Genomic DNA, 20,317 nt, shown 5'->3' on the forward strand with positions numbered 1-20,317 from the left:
AGCGGGGCTGGGGCGGGGATTTGGGGAAGGAGTTCAATAGGGGCAGGGAGGGGGCGGAAACTTTGGGGAAGGGGTTGGAATGGCTGCGGGGCAGTGGTGGAGTCGGGGGTGGGCCGGGGGGGGGGGAAATCGAGCACCCACCGGCGCCAGGAGAAGTTGGCGCCTATGCCTGTTACCTCACTCACCAGTCCTAGTGGGCTTTGTTCTGTTGATTCTGATGACTCGAGGCTTGTGTCGCTATCTGATATGCCTCCTTCAGTTGATCACTCAGGCAAGTCTCATACCCCAAATATGTTTCCAGTAGTGCCCCTTGTGAAGAGACACTCAGATCAACTGGCAATCGGGCTTCTCAACCAAACATCAGCACGTATGGTACGTACCCAGTTGCATCATGCCAAGTGCAGTTATAGGCATGTACCAAGTGCTCCACATGCCTATTCCAGTATTTCTTCTGCTGAGGCTACAGGGTTCCCAGCATGTTGAACAATGTGCGGTTCACTCGTTCTGGCAGCAGATCCTCTTGCAGATGGTAAGGGGTGGCATACTACTTTTTGATCCCCATGATCTTGCACGGTTCTTTTATTAACCAGCTCCCAAAATCCTGTCCCTGGCCTGAGTCTAGTCTCGCATGCAGCCCGAAGTGAACGAAGACCTTCTCACACAGGACCTTGGAAACCATGGACGCTTTCTGATCTTTGGTGGGGTAAGCCTGGGCGTAACAAGTTTAATGGTCAGTCACCATCAAAGATATTAGCAGTACCCCAGGGGTCAGGTGCTAGACAGAAAATCCATAATGACAAGCTTCTTGGGTGCCAAACTTGTGATGTTGACAAGAGGAGCTGCCTGCTTAGGCAGTCTTTTGTCAGATACAACTGGTGCAGGTGTGAACATGATGGGCAATGTCACCCCCCCTATCCCGGGCCAACAGAATCTCACCTTAACCAGGGCCTTCAATGCCTCTACTCCCAGGTACCCAATTCGACTGTGGCAGGGCTCCAACACCTCTCACCAGTACTTCTGTGATAGCACCAACTGCTTTGGGTGATGTCGCTGGGTATGCTTCTGCCCTCATTAAAAAGTCTCCTGTCCCAAACCAATAGGTGGATCCATCCCTTTAGCAAAAAGACCTCCCTTTGGGTGACTCACCCACTTAGCTTTGAGGTCCTTTCCCCCTTCCAACACATAAAGGGGATCCTTCATCTGTGAATCGGCTCACTGAGCATGCTCCATCTGTTCATCCCTCAGTCTGGGCAGCAGAGGGTCCTGTAGTCTAGTAAAACTTGAGTAGACTGTGGGTGTGGCTTCCGGTGGTACCACAGACAGTCAATCGCTCATTCTTCATTAGCTGTGGATTTATCCTCCACATCAGATACCCGCTGGCATAATGCTCTCAAATCAGGAATCCCCACATCCATCCAAGCATCGAGTAATAAGTCCTCAGTTTAAGGCCGATGAGACAAGGCATCTGCATCCATGTTTGTTGCCTGGACCAATAATGCATGGTGAAATCATAGGCAGAGTGCACTGCTAACCACAGGCGCCCTGCGACAGATAATTTTGCTGTTTTCTTGACATACATCAAAGGGTTATCATCAGTCTTTATAATAAACTCAGCCCCATAGAGATAGTCATGGAACCTCTCACAGTCCACTTTAATGCCAGGAACTCCACTTGATGAGCAGTGTCGTTCCTCTCAGGGGCTGTGAGGCCTCGACTTACAACAGCTACTGGCTGAGATTTGCCCTCGTGTTTTTGATAAAGGACAGCTTCTAACCTAGTGTGGCATGCATCAATATGAAACTCATGTGGCTGGGTGGGATCAGCGTACACCACGACAGGGGCTTGAGTGAGTTGTCAGATGATTTTCCAGAAAACTTCTTCGCTCTCAGCAGTCCACCACTTTCTGAAAGGTGCACTCACAAAGTACTGATCCTGGTGTGGGTTCCCCTTCCTATCCCTTGGTGAGCTCTGTGACTGGATGCATGCACGATGTGGGGAAAATTCTTTAGCAACCTGCGGTAATTGCCACAGAACCCCAGAAATGACATTCCTTGAAGGTCATGGGCCTTGGCCAGTGGTTAACGCCTTCACCTTCTCCAGGTCCACGACCACATCGTCTGTAGATGCTGTGTGTCCCACATGCCTTACAAACATCTGGCAGATGATGCACTTGTCCAGGGATAAGTTGATGCCAGTCTCTTCCAAAAGCTCCAGGACTTTACATGGCCAAGCCTCATGTTCTCCTAAACTGTGCCTAAATACCACAGTGTCATTCAGGTACACCAGACACTCTAACAGGTGCATGTCCCCTACCATCCACACCATGAATTGTTAAAATGAGGCCGGAGCCCTGGACACCCCCCAAGGCACGTGATTAAATTGGTAAAATCCCAAGGAGCAGATGAAAGCTATCTTCTCCCAGTCCTTCTGTGCCATGGATACTTGATAGTATCCACTGCAGAGATCAAGGATAGAGAACCAGCAACTGCCTTTCAGGCTATCCAGGTATCACTGACCCAGGTATTATGTACTGGTTGCAGAGTGTCCACCAATTCAGAGTGCGATAATCAGTGCACATGCGCACCTTGCCACTTTTCTTTTGCCCTACAGCAATCTGCAGGTGCCACCTCACATCTTCGATGGCAGCGGGGGATAATCATCTTGACCCCTCTTGTAAAGGCCAGCTGTCCTACATTTGGACATGGTGCTCCACATCTTGAGCACAACTTACATTCCACTCGTGCATAGCGAAAACAGCCTTCCTTTACAGTAACTTCTCACACAGGCAGTCCTTCCACTCAGCAGGAAGAGAGGAATCCAACTGGAAACTATCCCTCCCCAACGGTTTAGCCTCAGTCTCCTCTTGGGATGGGGGCCCCCTCACTCTCCAATATGCAGTTTTTCATAAAGTATTCATTGGCAGCTCCTGCAGGTAGTTGTTTCCCACCATCTCATGGAACTTCCACACCAATCTCTGGAACAGGTTTATATTTGTCCTTAGGATCCAGGGTGCACACACTCTTCATTCCGGATCTGAGCAGACCAGCACCAACATCTCTATTTTCTGGGTTGCCCTGTGTTGTCCTTCAGAAATTGGACCTTCAAAAGGATATATCCCTGATAAGGGCAGAAGTCACAACCATTTCCCAGACTGTTGGGCCGGACAGGAAGTGCAACAATAAATACCGCAGGTATTCTTGGTAGCAAGAGTCATAAAGTATCATGATCTGCCATCCGCTGTCCAACAATGCCTCACACAATCATCCTTCTATATGGATGAACTCTACAGCCTGGAGTCCTATCAGCCCATTCAGGTACCCCGTCTGTGGTTTTTCCTGGGGAGCTTTGAACTTTCAGCGTTTCCCTGAAGCTCCCCAACAGTTCACTACAGTTGTTGGGATACAGCTGCATGGTCTGTCTCATTCTGGTAGTCCGAGGCATAGTGCCCAACTCTCTCTCAGTTGTAACAGAAATCTTCTTGTGGATATAACCGCTTCGATGGTCCTCCCTTGGCAGCCCCCTACTGCTACTTTCCCCTCTTGCAGGTGGCAGGGTATGTCCCGGAGTCTTCACCATGGCCACTTCTCAGGTCAATTCACTCAGAGCCACCACCACTGATGGGGCCTCTTCCCTTTCTTCAAGCCCTAGCAGCGTAACTCCCTGTCTTCTTCAGCTGCACCACTGGGTCCACCCACAATGGTCACCCCTCCTCTTCAGGTCTTCTCAAATAAGATCATGGAACAGGGGAGGGTTTTGAGCCTGCTTCCACAGCCACAGTTGCCACATCATCATCCCATCTTGTTGGGTGCCCAGAAGGATCTGGTCCAACCCAGTGGAATCACTACCTGCTGCAGCAAGTCCTCTAGTCTTTTGATGAAACCTGACAGACATTCACGGGGCTCCTGATAGGGGTGGTGGAAATGATAATACAGATCTTCATCGCTGCCAGTGTTGCTGTAGATGCTCTCAAGAGTGGCTAAATAGTCTTGCACCGTTGCAGCCAGTTGGGAGTCTTTCAGGGTTTGGATGATTTGGATGGTAGGTCCATGCAGACTCTTGAGCACCCATTTCTGCTTCTGAGCATCCGAGCATTCCCACTCTTGGACAAGGGGTACTGCAAAATCCCTCCAGGTCTTATAATCATCCTTCCCCAAAGGCATGGGTGACACCCCTGAGAAAGAACGTAACCGCTTGTACGGTGCATTTTCATACTCTGGCTTCAATGCATCTTTGAGGGCATTCTCCAGCTCGTTAGCCCACTCTAACACTTTGGGTGCTGCAAGGGCCAGAGCACCTCCCAATGCTGAGATTAACTCCTCTGTAATGAATCTACCTCAAGTGATGCAGGCATACCAAGAAAGGGTGGTTCTGGTCCCAGGATTTTCTAGGGGGTAACTCCCACTTGCACCTCTTTGGGAGCCTTGTCCAGATACTTCCTTGGAGTGAGTATATAGAGATACCAGGCCCTTCACTACATAGATGTAAATACAGCTGTGGATCTTCACTATCTCCAGTATTCCCACTGCATCTAGGCTCTCCTCAATTTCACTGGGTTCCATCTCTTCCAGAAACCCCACCAACAGCACCTCTTTGGTTTCTGAGATTCGCATCCCTTGGCATAGGGATCTAGTAATCGCCTCTCTTTGCTTTTCTAACTAAGAGAATCACTCAGGTGTCTCTTTGCTCCGCAAAGTAGTGCTCAGGGTGCATGATGTCCCTGCGTGCATCTGTGTACTGCACATACCCATATAGGGTCATCAGCAGCAGGGATCAAACCTGGGACCTCTTGATCTTAATGCATGAGCTAAAAGACATTCCTCTATTAGCCAAGTCTGTAGCAGGCTCATTCAGCTCTAGCAGGCCTAGCCACCACTAATGGGGGACAGAGTGCTACACCAAGGGTGGGGAAGCACATCTCGAGCTCCAGAGACTTTCCAGTTGAAGTCCCCATATGGGCCACCAGATGTAACAATAGGGCCCTCGTGTCCAAGATGGAGTCTGTTCTGTGGGCAGCTCTGGACAAGAAAAGGCATGCCCTGGAATGCAGCAAAACTCCCTTCCAAGGCAGGGGCATCTGCTCCAAACACCCTGCAGTAAAAACCACACACACATTATATATATAAAGAAGGAAAATATTTATTTACAGAGTGATGAATGGGGAAAAACAAGAGGGGTAGAAGATAGGGAGAGAGGAAGAACAGGGTTACATCCAACATGAGGACCCACGGGGCCAAGCCCTGCGTCTAGACTCAGAGTTCAGGAATCCTGGGCAGAGTTCTAGTCAGGCAATGAGTCTTGGGTGCTCCTCGTTGTCTTCAGTGCCAGTAAACTTTCCTCAACACACCCTTCCAGTGCCCCCTTCTGCCTCACTCTGCAAACCCAGAGCAACAGCCTCCCTCCTTATTTCCAATGCAAAGTCACACGCCCACAGCCCCATACAGCTCTGGGTGACAGTAATACTGGGTCTGGCTCTGGTTTGTGCTTCTCAGGGGATTCCTCCCTGACATGGTGCTCCTCCTGGCTCCTGTCCTGGGGTGTCCCCGGTCGGCCACTCTGTCCCTCCCAGGCTTCAGACCAGTTCTCGAGTGCTTCACTACATGAAGGCCTGTTCACTGTAGGCCCTCACTCTCCTGCTCTCCCCTCCCCTCGGAAGAACCAGTGCTTCCTCTCCCTCAGGATGAGGTTTTAAAGGGGTCATGCTCTCCAGGGGCGGCTCCAGGCACTAGCGCAGAAAGCGCGTGCCTGGGGCGGCAAGCCACGGGGGGCGACCTGCCGGTCGCTGTGAGGGCGGCAGTCAGGCAGGGCCTTCAGCGGCCTGCGGGAGGTCCACTGGTCCCACGGTTTTGGCGGCGGGTACGCCAAAGCCGCGGGACTGGCAGATCACCCGCAGAAACGCCGCCAAATCTGCGTGACTGCGGACCGCCTGCAGGCATGCCACTGAAGACTGCCTAACTGCCGTGCTTGGGGCAGCAAAAAACAGAGCTACCCCTGATGCTCTCTAACCCCCAACATTAGCATACAGCACTAAACCCTTTTATTTTTTCTTGACTGCATCTCTCTCTCTCTCTGTTTTGCTTAAATATAGACAAAATTTGATCTTGCTGTTTTAAAAATATTCCATAAGTGCATTTATAGGGAATTCTATTTTCTGTCTGTAATTATTTATGTCACATTAAAGCAACAGGGACAAAACTCAACAGATGGAACTTTTTTCCTCATTTTTGGGTCAACATTTATACTGAGTAAAGGGATTAGCAGCTGGAGAAATGAAATCTTCTCCTTATTCAGATGTAATTGCTTGTGGCAATTCAGTGCAAGCTTCCCTTGCAGTGCCTCTATAGCTATCAATAAGAATCAGAGTTAATGCAATCCTTTTGAGCTCTGCTCTGGACTGAATTTCTTCAATTTGGGCCCAAATCTGCACTCAAGTTGGTCAGCAAGTGGCACGATTGCTGTGAGATGTGGGCCATGTACTGTTCACTGCAGAGTGAAGCCTAAAGATCTTTTCCACAATTTTTCAAAGCATTGTAAAAGATTTAGTCATGCAACATTCATTCATTTCATTGGCTTTATGAGGAACTGTGTGGCTAAAAGTGTACTTGTGCCTAGCACTATGGACAGGGCAAGGCAGGGTAGACTATACAGAGCTGCATAAAGACCACTGTTGAAATGCTCATTGCCACCAATTCACATACACAGTAATAATAACAACAAAACTGATTACACACCTTTCCTAATGCTTCTTTTAGTTCACAAAACAGTATTTCAGACTTTTATGAAGTTACACATGCCATTCAAGAGAACTGCTTTACATAAAAACAAAACAAAAAAAAGACTTGATTCTGATCTGAGAACCAAATGGTTGTTATTGATTTATTACAAAAATCAAAGCTATCTACCTTTATAATTTATAAATGTTGCAAGATTGCTGATGTACATAAAGTAAAGTAAGTTCAATTTTCATTATATTTCCACAAAGAAAACAGAAACCTTCTCAGATTGCTTAAAGGGGAACACACCCCTACATAAACCCTTAAAAGCAAGGATATATCCAGTTAAAGATATCCTTCTTTAACATACCTTAACACAACACACACACATATTCACTGCTAAACTCCACCCCACTGTAAATAAGCCACATACTCCTCTGGCATGTACAGTAATATAATACACACACAACATTCCTCACAATCACACTGTAACAAACATTTTTACTCCAACCTGGCAACATCAACATGTCAGTATGCAGGTGAATTGTATGATGAGTTATTCTCCACCATACTAGCTCTGCATCACCTGAGGATTCCTCCTACATTGGAGTCAATTCCCAGATCTGCTGGGTTGCCATTCGCTGGCAGAGTAGCTCCAAAGGACTGTAGTGGAACAAAGAATCAAGCCCACAATATTCTGCAATTGTCCAAGCATAGGAAGGAAGCAAGCCAACAGATCCACCACAGGTTTCACAGAAACATATGAACAATATTCCACTATTTGCAATGAAAAGACTGGGTCCAAATTCACTTGGTTAAAATACAGTATGAAAGGAGCCACAACAGTTCAGTCTAGTCATTTCCTGGCTATGCTGTGAGGAAGCGGCTGGACAAAATAGTCATATGTGATAATTTCAAGTATTTCTTTTCTATTTTAACCTGGTAGCTCTTCTCAACTGTCTCCTGTATTTCATTAAACAAACAGCTCCAGAGTTCCAGCAACAGTAGCCTTTAATTCCAGATAAGATCCTGGGCCAAATTAAGTCAAGCCACTAACTTTGGGAGAGCTTCTGTATCAGCCTAAACCACTCATGTTATGACCTCTTTTCTGTAGAATACTACTATTTTGAACTTCTATAGCACCATTTCATCCATGGATCTTAAAGCACTTTTCCAAAACATTGCCTAATGAGGACTCAGCTCTCCAGGGAGGTAGATAAGAGATCATTTCACCCACCACTAAAACGGGGAGAAGCACAGCAGCTGTTCAAAAGCGTACAGCAATTCTATACAACTATTTAGCACATGGAGCATTGTGAACAACTAAAAATCTAGCAGGAAATCAGTCAGAATGTAATTAACAGAAATGGAATTTGGTCAGGAAAATGGAGTTAACAGCCCTATTATTACAATAAGCACTGTGGGATTTTTAATGGCCACAGTATTGACCTGTTGAAAAATTGGTCAGGATGCAGAAGAGAGACACAAAAATGATTTGAGGGCTAGAGAAAATGTCTTACAGTGAGAGACTAAGAGCTCAATCTGTATAGTTTATCAAAAAGAAGATCAAGAGGTGACTGACTTGATCATAGTGTATAAGTACCTTCAAGGGAAGAAGTTACTAAGTATAAAGGGCTCTTTAATCTAGTGGAGAAAGGCATAACAAGAACCAATGGCTGGAAGCTGGAGCCAGACAAATTCAAATTAGAAATCAGGCACACATTTTTAATAGTGAGGGTGATTCATCATTGGAACAAACTACCAAGGGAAGCAGTGGATTCTTCAGAGCAAGACTGGATGCCTTTGTGCATCAGTCAAACACAAGTTATTGGGCTCAAAACTGGGTGAAATGTATTGGCCTGTGATATACAGGAAGTCAGACTATATAATCTAATGGTCCCGTCTGGATTTAAACTCTATGAATGAATGGCCTCATCAGTTTTACCTCTAATCCATAAGAGCAAGTACATCTAGCAGCATACAGTGCAGGCTGTGGTTCAGTACCAAATAAGATGGGGGGGAAAAAACATCACTGAATCATCAGTAGTGCTTTCTGAAACCACCTGTGAGTTTCTTTAAGGTCAGCCATTCAAGTACTGGTGCACCCCAACATTGCTTAACTTGAGGGGGGGGGGGTATGTCTGCACTGCAAGTGAAGGCATGATCATAGCAGGGGTAAGTATAGCCTGTCAGTTTTAGTCAGGCTAGTGTGGATGACATCATCATGCAAATGTGTCAGCACAGGCTTCAATACAGGCTAGTAGTGCAAGTACAGCCCTCCAGCAACCATGGGTATGTACTCTGGTTGGTAGCCCATGCCACTGCATGTATGCTGCTATCCTTACCTGTGCTAGCTAAATTAAAGTTAGTATGGTTATGCCTACCTGGGTTACCTGTATAGACAGACGCTAATACAGGCTGCCTGAGGGATTCTGTTCCAGTCCTTTTCTTTTGAGGGAAGTCAGACGGCTACCTGTTGCAGACATTGTCTCTAGTTGGTGCTCCTTTAAGCCCTTTCAAGATAAACAGAGTCCTTAACATTTAACTTCAAAGCCAAAAGCTCCCAGGTCCTTCCAATATAGGGATTCCTTTGTCAGCAGAGTTTGTTAGGACTTGCACTTTCAAAGCACTAATTGGGCTAAATACTCCATTCAATGCTGTTCTTTAAATTTGCCTTTAATATCTTATCAGGAATAGGCATGCTGTTTCTATGTGCTTCCCTCAGTGAAACAGGCTGTTACCTTCAGGGGCTTCACTGTATGGTCAGTTTTCTTCAAACATCTCTCTAACGTGTTCATTTTGTTTGATATCCCCTATATTTAAACTTTGAGACACAGAAGTACACTGAAACAAGTAATATTTGCCAGCAATTAGTTCTGTGAGAGCTGTAGTAGAGCAAGGTTCTCAAAGTTTTTCTTTCTGAGCCCCCCCCACCTCCCCAACTTGCTATAAAAACTCCAAGGCCCAGCTGTGCCACAACTACTGTTTTTCTGCATTTAAAAGCCAGGGCGGGCATTAGGGGGTAGCAAGCAGGGCAATTGCCCAGGGCCCTACACCACAGGAGGCCCCGCGAAGCTAAGTTGCTCAGGCTTTGGCTTCAGCCCCGGGTGATGGGGCTCGTGGCCCCGGGCTGCAGTCCTGCATGGTGGGGCTTTGGCTTTCCGCCCTAGTGAGTCTAACACCAGTCATGCTTGGAGGACCCCCTGAAACCAGCTCACAGCCCCCCAGGGGGCCCCAGACCCCAGTGGAGAACCACTGGGGAGGACAGTAGCACTGTAGAGGCAGGGAAAGCTTCTGCAACTGCATTAACTACATGGACCTTGAAGAAGTCTGGCCTGTCACTCTTGCTCTTTGGCATTATTCCAGCAGCACCAGATAAAGTCCATGTTTAAATGCTTCCAGACCGCACAAACGACATGTACATGCACACACATGCACATACGTGCAAAAAGAATAGCAGAAAAAGAAGGAACAGCAAAGAAACCTAGAAGAGCAGCACAGTTTAGGCTCCCCCTTATTTATTTATCTTTTAAAAATCCAATTGTATATCTGCTGCCCGGTCTAAAGTCCTGAAACAGCTCCTCTTCTTGGTAAAATCAGATTTAACTGCCCCACCCTCCTCCGTGTGTCTCATGCACATGTACCACAAGCACAAAGAGGATGATTTTCCACTTGTTCAGATGAACTCAAACGTAGGTCTGCTCTACATTTTAAATTTAGGTCAACATAACTACGTTGATCATGGTGTGTGAAAAATCCGCACCCCTGAGTGACATAGGTCTGCTGACCTAATCCCCAGTGTACACAAAACAAGGTCAATAGAAGAATGCTTCCATCGACCTAGCTACTGTTGCTCAGAAAAGTGGTGTTCCTACACCGACAGAAAACCCGTCCATCACTGTATGCTGTGTCTACCCTATAGGGTTACGCCAGCATACCCCTAGGGTATAGTCCCTGGAGAGTAAACATATCATGAATTACTGCATGCCAAGGAAACAAGGCCAGGACAAAATCGGCCTGAGAGACACTGTATCACTAGTACTGTAGATAAATCCCCGTGGGCAGAAAAAGGCCCTTGCAGCCTGGCAAGACTTGCTAGTACCTGTGCATTCCGATATTCAGCCACACACCCAACCCAGAAAACCAGCAGATCTCATTTCCAGGGACAAAGCAGCTGACAAACCAAAAGCAAAAAAAACCCAAACACAGAGCAGAAATAGAGTACAAGAGAGCAGAGCCATTTGGATTCTAGCACATACCCATCGCCATCGTGAAAACTGTTAAACAAGCATTTTAATTGGCTAGTAGAAGCATGTAAGAACCTCTCCTGCCTATATGTACAGCAATGATCTCCATTTTTAATCTGATAAAGTTCCTCCTCAACTCACTGAACTCAATCTACTCCAGCCTTGTGCCCATTTGAGGCCAAAGATAACTTTCATTGCAGAGAAGATGTCTGAGCGCATGAGATTTCTAAAACAAACAATAGTAATAGACACTTAACTATAGTAGGTCTTCAACTCAACTAATATTAATCTTTTCTCCACTTTGAAGGCTTTTAAAGCAAGCATTTAAAACACAAGTGTGTGAGAACTATTCATGACAAGCAAAATTTTAATTGTTTCTCTGACCTGCCAAAATATGACACACATGCCATAATTTATGAGAGTTACAAAGAGAGGCATTTCAAGTGAAAAAAAGAGACACACTTGTTTAATTTCATTGAAATCCACTGAATGAGAAGGTCTTTTCAGAGAGAGAAAGGAAAAATTAAAAATATTTTGCTAAACACTATTGTCTGTCTTCCTTAAATAGGGTCAGCAGGTATGCATGCACAAGTCAGCCAATCATTATGCTGAAAAAAGTGATGTTCTTGTTATGGGAACCATGGCAAAGAAAATCAGAATTGGTTTGCAAATATTGGCACATCCTTATACTGCAGAAAAATCAGACTTGTATAACAAGTAAACTATGTAATGCAAGAGAATGCTTGAATTTCTATGGCGCATTGCTATTTTACCTGGTAATTGCACTTAGTTTTTCCTCTCAAAGCCCACATTTCAGTCCAGCTAGTTACCCAAACTGAAACATTAGACAGATTATCCTTTAGTCAGTATATACCTAGACATACAATTAAGTCTGTTAGTCTGTGAACAGATGATACACAACAATCAGATAGGCTTAATGGCCTCTCCTCCTTAAGAGCACTAGTTTGTCTTTGTTGTTTTAGTACAAAGTTGAGGGCTCTAACAGAACAATGTTTAGGAAAAGCCACACTGCATTTGGCTATATGTAGTGTAGCTAGACTGTCATAAATAAGAATAGCAGTTTTCAACGCAGTCAATCTGTAGGCTAAAACATCTATTAAAGATATAATTATAAATAACTGCCATACATAAACTTCAGTGTATACAGACCTTTTTCCAGTTACAATAATCTTAAATATAATAGTGGGGTGCGGGGGAGGATCTACATTATCTGTGAATTGTTCTATGCATGGCTCCATAAAACCTAATGCTATTTTAATACTTAACACTGGACATTGCACTTAGGCCATCACAAGTGATACACTGGTTGCAGTCATATGGCTGTGGTCCATAAACAGACACAAAAGAGCTCAGTACAACCATTAGAGAAAAAAAGCTGTAACTAATTTTGAAAGGCATGTAGCTACTGGCAAGAAGAAACAACGATTGCTGAAACGTTAAGAACCAAAATTGAATCTTTTCATATCTGTGCTCTTGTTAACAATCATCGTTTAAGCCTGAGAACACAGCCTACAAAGAAAATTCTTTACACTTCCCCATTTGTTCTCAATTTTTCATTTTAACAGAAAAAAAAAATCTTTAAATCCCACTAAGATGTGCAAATGTTATAAAGGACAAGCTATCTAAAGACATAAACAGAGCTGTGTGAAAAAATTCTCCCCTGACAGCAAGATCAGTGAAAATAAAATCATTTTCTGTAATCACATTTCAAAGTTTATCTGGTTTATGTCAAAATGAAAGGCAAGCCTTTGCACAAACTGCCCCAGTGACATTTTGAAGCGTTCATGGTGAAAAAGCTGTGGTTCCCAGGAAACAATTACAAAATTATGCACTGTAGCAAATTTCTGAACTTAAAAAAAATCCATTTTCATACTTGAATATTCAAACACTAATATTTTGCAATACTAATGGGAGAAAAAAAATCCTACTTGCCCGAAGTAGAGCTGCAGCCATGCACAAACCACCCGTTTTACCAGAGTTTGAAGTAATAATTTCAACTACTTACTTTTATAATTAACTAGCTCTGAAAAAGGAAATTGGCTAATTAAAAACATGTGTTTTCTCACTTTTTTTCCTTCTTGTATACTGTATTTTGCTTTTCTACCTGCTGTCAGTCTGTTGTCTGTGAGCGTTCTTGTATGCCAGAAGCTGAGAGTTTTGGAGGGCTGTTTAGATCTGTTCTATGTAGCTTTATGTGACAAAGCTCTAACTAATACTGGAATGTTTTTAATAATTGGATCCTTCCTACCCACCAAATGCTTTATAAAGTGACTGCCTGGTCTGTATCAAAACACAAAGGGTTTCATAATGAGAGACTTAAGAAGCGTTGGGTAAACAGGAATAGGTAGTTTTATGTTAATAATGTGGAATAAAATTAAAACATTTACACAATTAATGCAGAGCCAGATATCATCTGAAACATTTGGGTGAACAAGTCCGATGAAGGCAGCACTCTCTTCTGCGTGGAATGAAGGGAGCATTGCTCGACTCAGGCTAAACAGTCACCCATGGAGTGCTACTAACATCAACCATGCAAGAATCCAGCTCTCTCCAGGCCAGGTGCTGTTGCATGTCCTCCAAGCAGGGGAGCGGGAGGAGGAGGAGTCCTACTCAAGGATGCAGCTGCCAACGCTCACGGGCTCCATCCTGCAGTGTTAGACAAGATGCAGCTGGAGCAAGATCCCAGCTGCCTGGCACTGATCTGACGGCCGATCCAGAGAAGGGAAACAGCTTTACACTGCACCTCTCTCCTGCTCCTACCCCAGTGGGAGCGGGAACGTCGCCCAAATAAAGAGGGCAAAAGGCCAGGCCGGGAGGTTGCTAGAGATGAGGTCCCTGCCCGTTTCTCTATCCCCCCGGGGGGAGATGGTTATATAATGCCGGGAACGTGCAACAAGCGCACCTAGCTGCTCTGGCACAGGCGCCTCGGGCAGGTTGCGCGCAGCGATCGCATCCTGCTGGTTAGCCGGAGCAAGGGCTGCTGCTGCTACCTCGGGCGCAAAGTCCACCACAAACGCCGCTCTCCGGCGCGGTGCCACCCCGGGCCGCTCTTCTACTGCCACGAGAGAAGCGCAGCCAGCCAGTCCCGGAGCCCAGCGGCGGCTCCACGTGCCGCCCTCGCTGCGGCGCGCAAGGGGATGGCGAGGGGCTGCAGCCTGCGCTGCGCTGCCCCGCGGGCACCCCCTGCGCTGTGCCTCAGTGGCACCAGCTGACCCTTGGCCAGCCCCAGGCAGCGCCCTGAGCTCTCGCCTGCCCGCCGCGGGGATGCCTTACGCTGCCCTCGCCCCTTGACAAGGCGCCCACTTACCCCTCGGCTCTGAGCGGGCGCGGGTCCCCCCAGCCCAGCCTGGCAGCCACCCGGGAGCCGACGCACGCAGGGAAACCCAGCCACCGCGAGCCGGGCGCCGCCGCCGCTCCGCCCCCGCTGGGCTGGCATTGGTGAGCGGCCCGGCGCCCGCCCCCATAGGCTGTGCGGGGAGGGCCCCGCCCTGGCTCCCGTCGGGTGTGAGGTAATGAATTAACGCGCCCAGAGCCGCTGCCTTAAATGGCTGGTTGCAGGCCGTAGTACCCGGCCACCGCGCCTGTTATTTATACCCTCGCGCGCCTCCCCGGCGCTGCTGCTGCGCCCGGGGCCCGGCGGCAGGTGCCCGGGCAGGTAGGGGGCAGGCAGCGAGCAAGAGGCCAATCACAGCGCCGAGGGGCGGCGGCTCTGCTGCTGGAAGGCTGGAGCTCGGAGCCTGGCTGCGCTTTGCATCCTGGCCCTCATTGCATCGGCGCCCCCTGGGAACGAGCCTCGCTGCTCCTGCATCCCCCCCCCCGCCCCATCTGTCCTTGCAGAGGGGGCCACGTCGCCCTGGGCCCGGCCAATTCTTGGTCCCGCTCTCCCAAATTCCACGGCCTCACTGGACCCTGGTTAGCTGCTGCTGCTCCCAGCGCCTTGGAAATCTGACCCTGGATGCCCCCACTATCCCAGCACCACAAAAACCGGGACCTGGCCTCGGGAGCCCGGCAGAGTTTGGCCACAAATGCAGAAATGGTACCGTCAATATCGAGAACAAGTGTTGCTTCTACTATTCCTCTGAAAATCACCAGACACACACACACAGCACATTTTGGTACCTGGAAGGTGGGGAAAGGGCTAATCTGGAGTTTGTGTCCTGGGATCACGATTTTTAAGCTGCAGCAGAAGCAGCTAAACACATTTAAGCAGTGGAAGTTATGAGACTAGGGCCAAAAATTGGCAGGATCCAGGTGCCACATCCTGGATTTTGTGGTACTGCTGTACTGGGATGCAGCAGTGGGTGACTTCACTTGTTTTTTCTTTTTGACAGTACAGTTTAAGGACTTTGGTCCAAAATTTGGCAGAATCCAGGTAGATCTAGCCTGTACCTCTCTTCCTCATATTATGAGCGCAGGGAACCTAGTCTCAGAGGCACGAGCTAGGTGTAAGGAGAGGTCATATATCACAGGCGTGGTTAAACAACAAAGTTACTCATGGAGGAGCATCCTGGAGCTGGAGCCCTTAAATGCAAAAGCAAGAAAAGGGGCAAGTATAGAGCAAGTCTACATAATAAGGATACTCAGCCATATGGTCCCTATAGTCTATAGCAATGCCATTGAATAGCAGAGAAACATGGTATGGGCTACACATAGCATCCTAGAAATCACCACTTGAAGGAGGTGTTCTCTTAATGCTTAATAACAACCCCAGAAGACTGTGCACTGCTGATCAAAGTTCTCTTCCCTACTAGGCAGGTTGGCTGATAATTTCTCCAGGAGTGCATTCTAGTTCCTTTGATAGATGGGTGACCAGACTCTTGGACAGGCAGGAGTTGAAGTAAGGTGGTGGGGGAGATTAGAACAGCTCTCCCTTCTCCACTAAAATCTAGTTTGGGTAAGCAGTGCTGCCTCACAGCTCCAGCTCCCCCTCAGCTAGTACTGTGAGAGCTCCCCCTCCTGTTTCAATCTGCTTTAACCACTGGGTATAGATTGCTAGAACTGGGACATAAAATGAGCCAGTAAACCTCATTCTGCTCTCAAAAGTTTTCTTCCACTTTTTAGAAGACTGAAAGTGGAACCTCAGGTCTAATAAAAGGGAGGTTATGATTCTTAGTAATGCTGAGAACCTGCTTTCAGCAAGGGAAAGTAATGCTATTGCAGTCAAGCCAGTAATTCTCTAGATCTGTGCCAGATCGAGATCCTATTAGCTTCAAGCCAGTCTCCCTCCTTTAGATTTTGTTACTTGATTGACTTTGGGGTTGATCCTATCCCTAATTCCCAGTCTGGTGTTTTGGTAAATTATATTTCTCGAATAGGACTTTCCGCAGCATGCAGAGATCTATGGCCTCAACTTCTAGGATCAACCATATAAATGTAGTGCTTGGGACAGATTAAGCCCTGGCATAAATTAATGCCAGGTATGAATTTGATCCAGCCTATATACTTGAACCCACATTAAGAACTCACTTTATTTCATCTTATTACAGTTGAGTAGTTCCTTGTCCTTGAAACCTTTTACAACAAAAATAAACTTACTTTTTGACCATACTTTGAAAACTCCCACCCACAAATATGAAGGATCCTAGGAGTTGCCATGCAAGGTAACCTCCCTCCTTTCACAAAGCAAATCTTAAGAGTATTTGCTATTGAAGGGTGTGCCACCAGACAGTTTTTAACTGAGGAAGATAGGTGAGTCATCAATAGGAGCATGATCAAGGGTACCTCAAGGCAAACATGTTCTGCCAGTCTAATCCTTGCTAGCCCCCCACTCCTCTCTTAACCATCTAGCCAGATAGCTAACCCTCAAGGGACAGAAACCTTACAATAATATTAATAATAAAATAGATAGGAGAGGGTTAAGGCTCTATTCTCCTTCTGTAACCCAAATTTGCTAATCTGGACACTGATCTTCTGCCCCCTCCAAAAAAATACAGAAAATTTCAGAAAATCCATTTCAAGGGATATCTCAAAGTTTGCTGCAATAAGTGATGTAATCATGCCATCATTTCCACACTAAACAGATTAAATCCTCCCATCCTTGAAGCCAGAAGATTAGACTATCTTTCTGAATCTAGAACTGTCATTTATTATTTAGTCCTTTAGGTTTAGAATATAAGAAGGCTGGTATCCTAGGCTTTATGTGCCTTTGACATTTCTTAAAAAACTCAAATCAAAGCATAAAGATAAATCCAGCAGCAAACTCATGTATCTTTATTATGGTTTCCTGCAGCACCCATAAAGTTAGCATCCAAATATGTTCCAGTTAAATTAAATCTACATGGCGAGGTCCCTAAAATGTCCGTGAGTTTTCTGTTCTCCCTCCCTGCATAAGGTAGGAACAACTCTTCCCTATTCAGGGAAGAAAATATTTAGTTAGTTTCATGCTAATTTGGGTGGAAATGCTTTGTCAAAGAGGGGGATCTTGCAGCAAGCCCTGAAAGCGGTCAGACTCTGGATTAGTCTGATCCCCTCTAGAAGTTTATTCCATAGCCAAAATTCCATGACCACAAATCTTTATCTCCATCTCTCACCAGCTTCAGCCTGGGCTTTGTAAGATACATTTTCCCAGAGGAGCACAGCTGAGTTTGTAGGCCACAGATGTAGCTGGAGGATGAATGTTTTCTCTGATACATCATTCATTGGCCTTTGCACAAATCAAGATACCTGAACCTTCATTGGTCTGACCTAGTATTTTGAAATCTATTTTCCTCTTCTAAATAATCTTTGGAAATATAAATGGCATGGGTGGGGAAATTTATAGTGAAGGTCGCCTAAGTATTTCTATTCCAAAGGGTAATATTCCGCTGCTTATAACTTTCTCCAAGTTTTACCTTTACAGCTAAAATTTGTGATGCGTGAGTCAGGGAGCAAATGTTTTTTTGCAAGTTCCATCAAAATGGTTGAGACATTTTAAATCACAGAGGAAGTGAAAAACAAATATGTAGTTCTTCTACTAAGAAAATGTGTTGCAATCAGTTTCTGAAAACTTCTAGCACCTCTGGCAATGGTGATATAAACTTGGAAATTATCAGAAACAGTCCCCTGGGTTTATGCATTTTTCACTGATCCGGTGAAAATTGGATACGTTGTGGCCCTAGTTGTAAGGGTTTTTAAACATGAACTCTGGACTATGTTAAATGGTAAAGCTAACAGTTTGCAATACACATGCATACACATGTAAACTGAATGGGAATTTCTATTGAATAGTGTCTGAGGATTCCAGTAGATGTCCACACAAAACAAAATGGAATAGAATTGCAGTTTTCGTAAGCAGGGGGATTTGGAGTATCAAAAGTACTTCATATTGGGACTGGAACTTCCGTTGTCTTTGTACAGCAGCTAGCACAAGGAGGCCCTGCTCATAATTGGAACCTTAGTAGTACTGCGATACAAATAAGTAATTAATTAATTAATAATAACGGTGCATATGGGGGAGGTGGAGCTGTGAAGAAATCCTGCCTTTTTCTATATGGTATAGAAAAAGTACTTGAGTAATATGAGGACGATAATCCTCCCTTATCTCCCATTGGTCTGGTTGGGTGAGGATAAACTCATTAATGTTGGTGAGACACTCAGATACTACACTGATGGATACTACAGAAAGCCTACAGAGAAAATTTTCTCATTCAGGGGAGAACTTGGCTGTTGTGCAGAGTACAAAACCAGCCACTGAATAATGAGAATAAAAATAAATATTGAACAGCTGCCTCATTCACTGAGCATTGTTCATCTTGTGCTCTGAATATGGCAGGCATCCTTTGGGAAAAAAATAACATGGTTATGTAATTAAAGATTGTAGGTGGAATTTCAAAAGCACCTACTGAATTAGGAGCATATGACTTTCCATGGGATTTGTACAAGTCAGTTAGGCATTTTGAAAATCAGACCCTGTATCATATTTCACAAAGGTTAATAGTTAAGTTTGCACCAGCTACTTTAACTTTGTATTTTTTTGATTTCTGAGTGCTTCACTTTGCAACCTTAAGGATCTTTTCATGCAGCTTTTTGGTAGCGAATTAGATCTGATTCATTACACACACACATAAGTATGCCCTCACCTTTTAGTTTACTCTGAGTTTATGTTTTGCAGGTATCAAACTACCATCAGCTAGAGAGAAGCAAGCCATAAATGTCTTTTCCCCTGCAGTCCTATTCCTGGAAAGGGAAATAGCAGCCCTCGAATTTGCCAACCCCATAGAGAACTGCAAGGGGAGAGTGAACATCAGTGTAAGTCCCCCGGTCAGAACTTAGGCATCAGCTGTGGTAGGACAATAGACAGAACCTGGACAAATATGTGGGGTATTCATATGCAAATGAGCACACCAAGCTTCCCACAGCAGTTGCCATAGTGGAGACATTCATTCAGTAACCTTGCTCCAGCAGTGACCTATATGTGATGCTTCAAAGGAAAAAAGAAAATAATTGCACTTTCCCAAATATACCAGGATTTCTCATAGAGGAAAAAAGTGTCTTTCTGGCCCACTATGAGCAATTGGCTACTATACCGTGAAGCAATTGAAGAGTGGGTCACTGTGATTACTGCCCTTTTTATTCAACATCTTAGCCTAAAATAATCTGTTTTTAAGATACATACAAAAAGTGTTCTTTCCAATTCCACTAATTTCTTTGTCTCAAATCTCACTGATTTTCCTTGGCACTGGATTCCACAGATGTTCCTATATGCTGTGTAAATTAGTATCCTTTCAATTTGGTACATTTGGTAGCAGACAATTGTTATTAAGTGCTCCTTGGTCTCATGAGATGGGATGAAGTGGATGGAAATACTTTTAAACTAAATCATTCATTGTTTTGTGAGTGGCTATCTTGTCACATCTTACTTTTTTTCTTTTTAAGATATCCCACAACCACCTGCAGAACTCTTAGCTAAGCTGTTCTGTACCTTTGGCTACTTCTCAATGTTCTTTTTCAGGTAAAACAAATAGAGCTTTGTTAGGGCTCATCCCTTCAGCATGAATGAACACTGATACAGCAAGTGGGCTTATTGTAGATGAAAATAGTTACACAGGAGGTGAAATCCCCATTGAAGTCTGTGGGAGTTAGGGTGACCAGATGTCCCGATTTTATAGGGACAGTCCCGATTTTGGGGTCTTTTTCTTATGTAACCCTTCTGCCCATCTAAGTTGGCAGCAACAAGGGCCGGGTTCTGTATCTAGGGGTTCTGTTTCAATAACGCAATGCAAAACCGGCTCGAGCCCCCACCCAGTGACCTGGGACAATTACATACCACCCCCTGGGCGCCTTTAAGAGGCAATACTTCCCCTCTCGCAAGCACAGAGTCTGAGTGTAGCAGAAAATGTTTAATAACATGAGGTAAACGAC

At 45.4% G+C, this 20,317-nt stretch overlaps 1 protein-coding gene across 2 annotated transcripts in view; it reads right to left on the reverse strand.

Annotated features, from left to right (window-relative positions):
• Positions 1 to 14,365, reverse strand: part of TPPP (tubulin polymerization promoting protein) — a 118,092-nt gene extending 103,727 nt beyond the window's left edge. The window contains exons 1-2 of one of the 2 annotated variants that reach the window (XM_024218567.2): positions 14,286 to 14,365; positions 13,366 to 13,624 (exon numbers count right to left, since the gene is read on the reverse strand). In XM_024218567.2, the coding sequence (XP_024074335.2) occupies positions 13,366 to 13,400 (35 nt within the window). In that variant the 5' untranslated portion in view covers positions 13,401 to 13,624; positions 14,286 to 14,365. The remainder of the gene's footprint in view (positions 1 to 13,365; positions 13,625 to 14,285) is intronic. The other variant, XM_024218570.2, reaches the window with a different exon arrangement.
• Between the last annotated feature and the right edge of the window lie 5,952 nt (positions 14,366 to 20,317).

Source organism: Terrapene carolina, unplaced genomic scaffold (genome assembly GCF_002925995.2).
Source record: "Terrapene carolina triunguis isolate 2854851 unplaced genomic scaffold, T_m_triunguis-2.0 Scaffold229, whole genome shotgun sequence".
NCBI lineage: Eukaryota > Metazoa > Chordata > Testudines > Emydidae > Terrapene > Terrapene triunguis.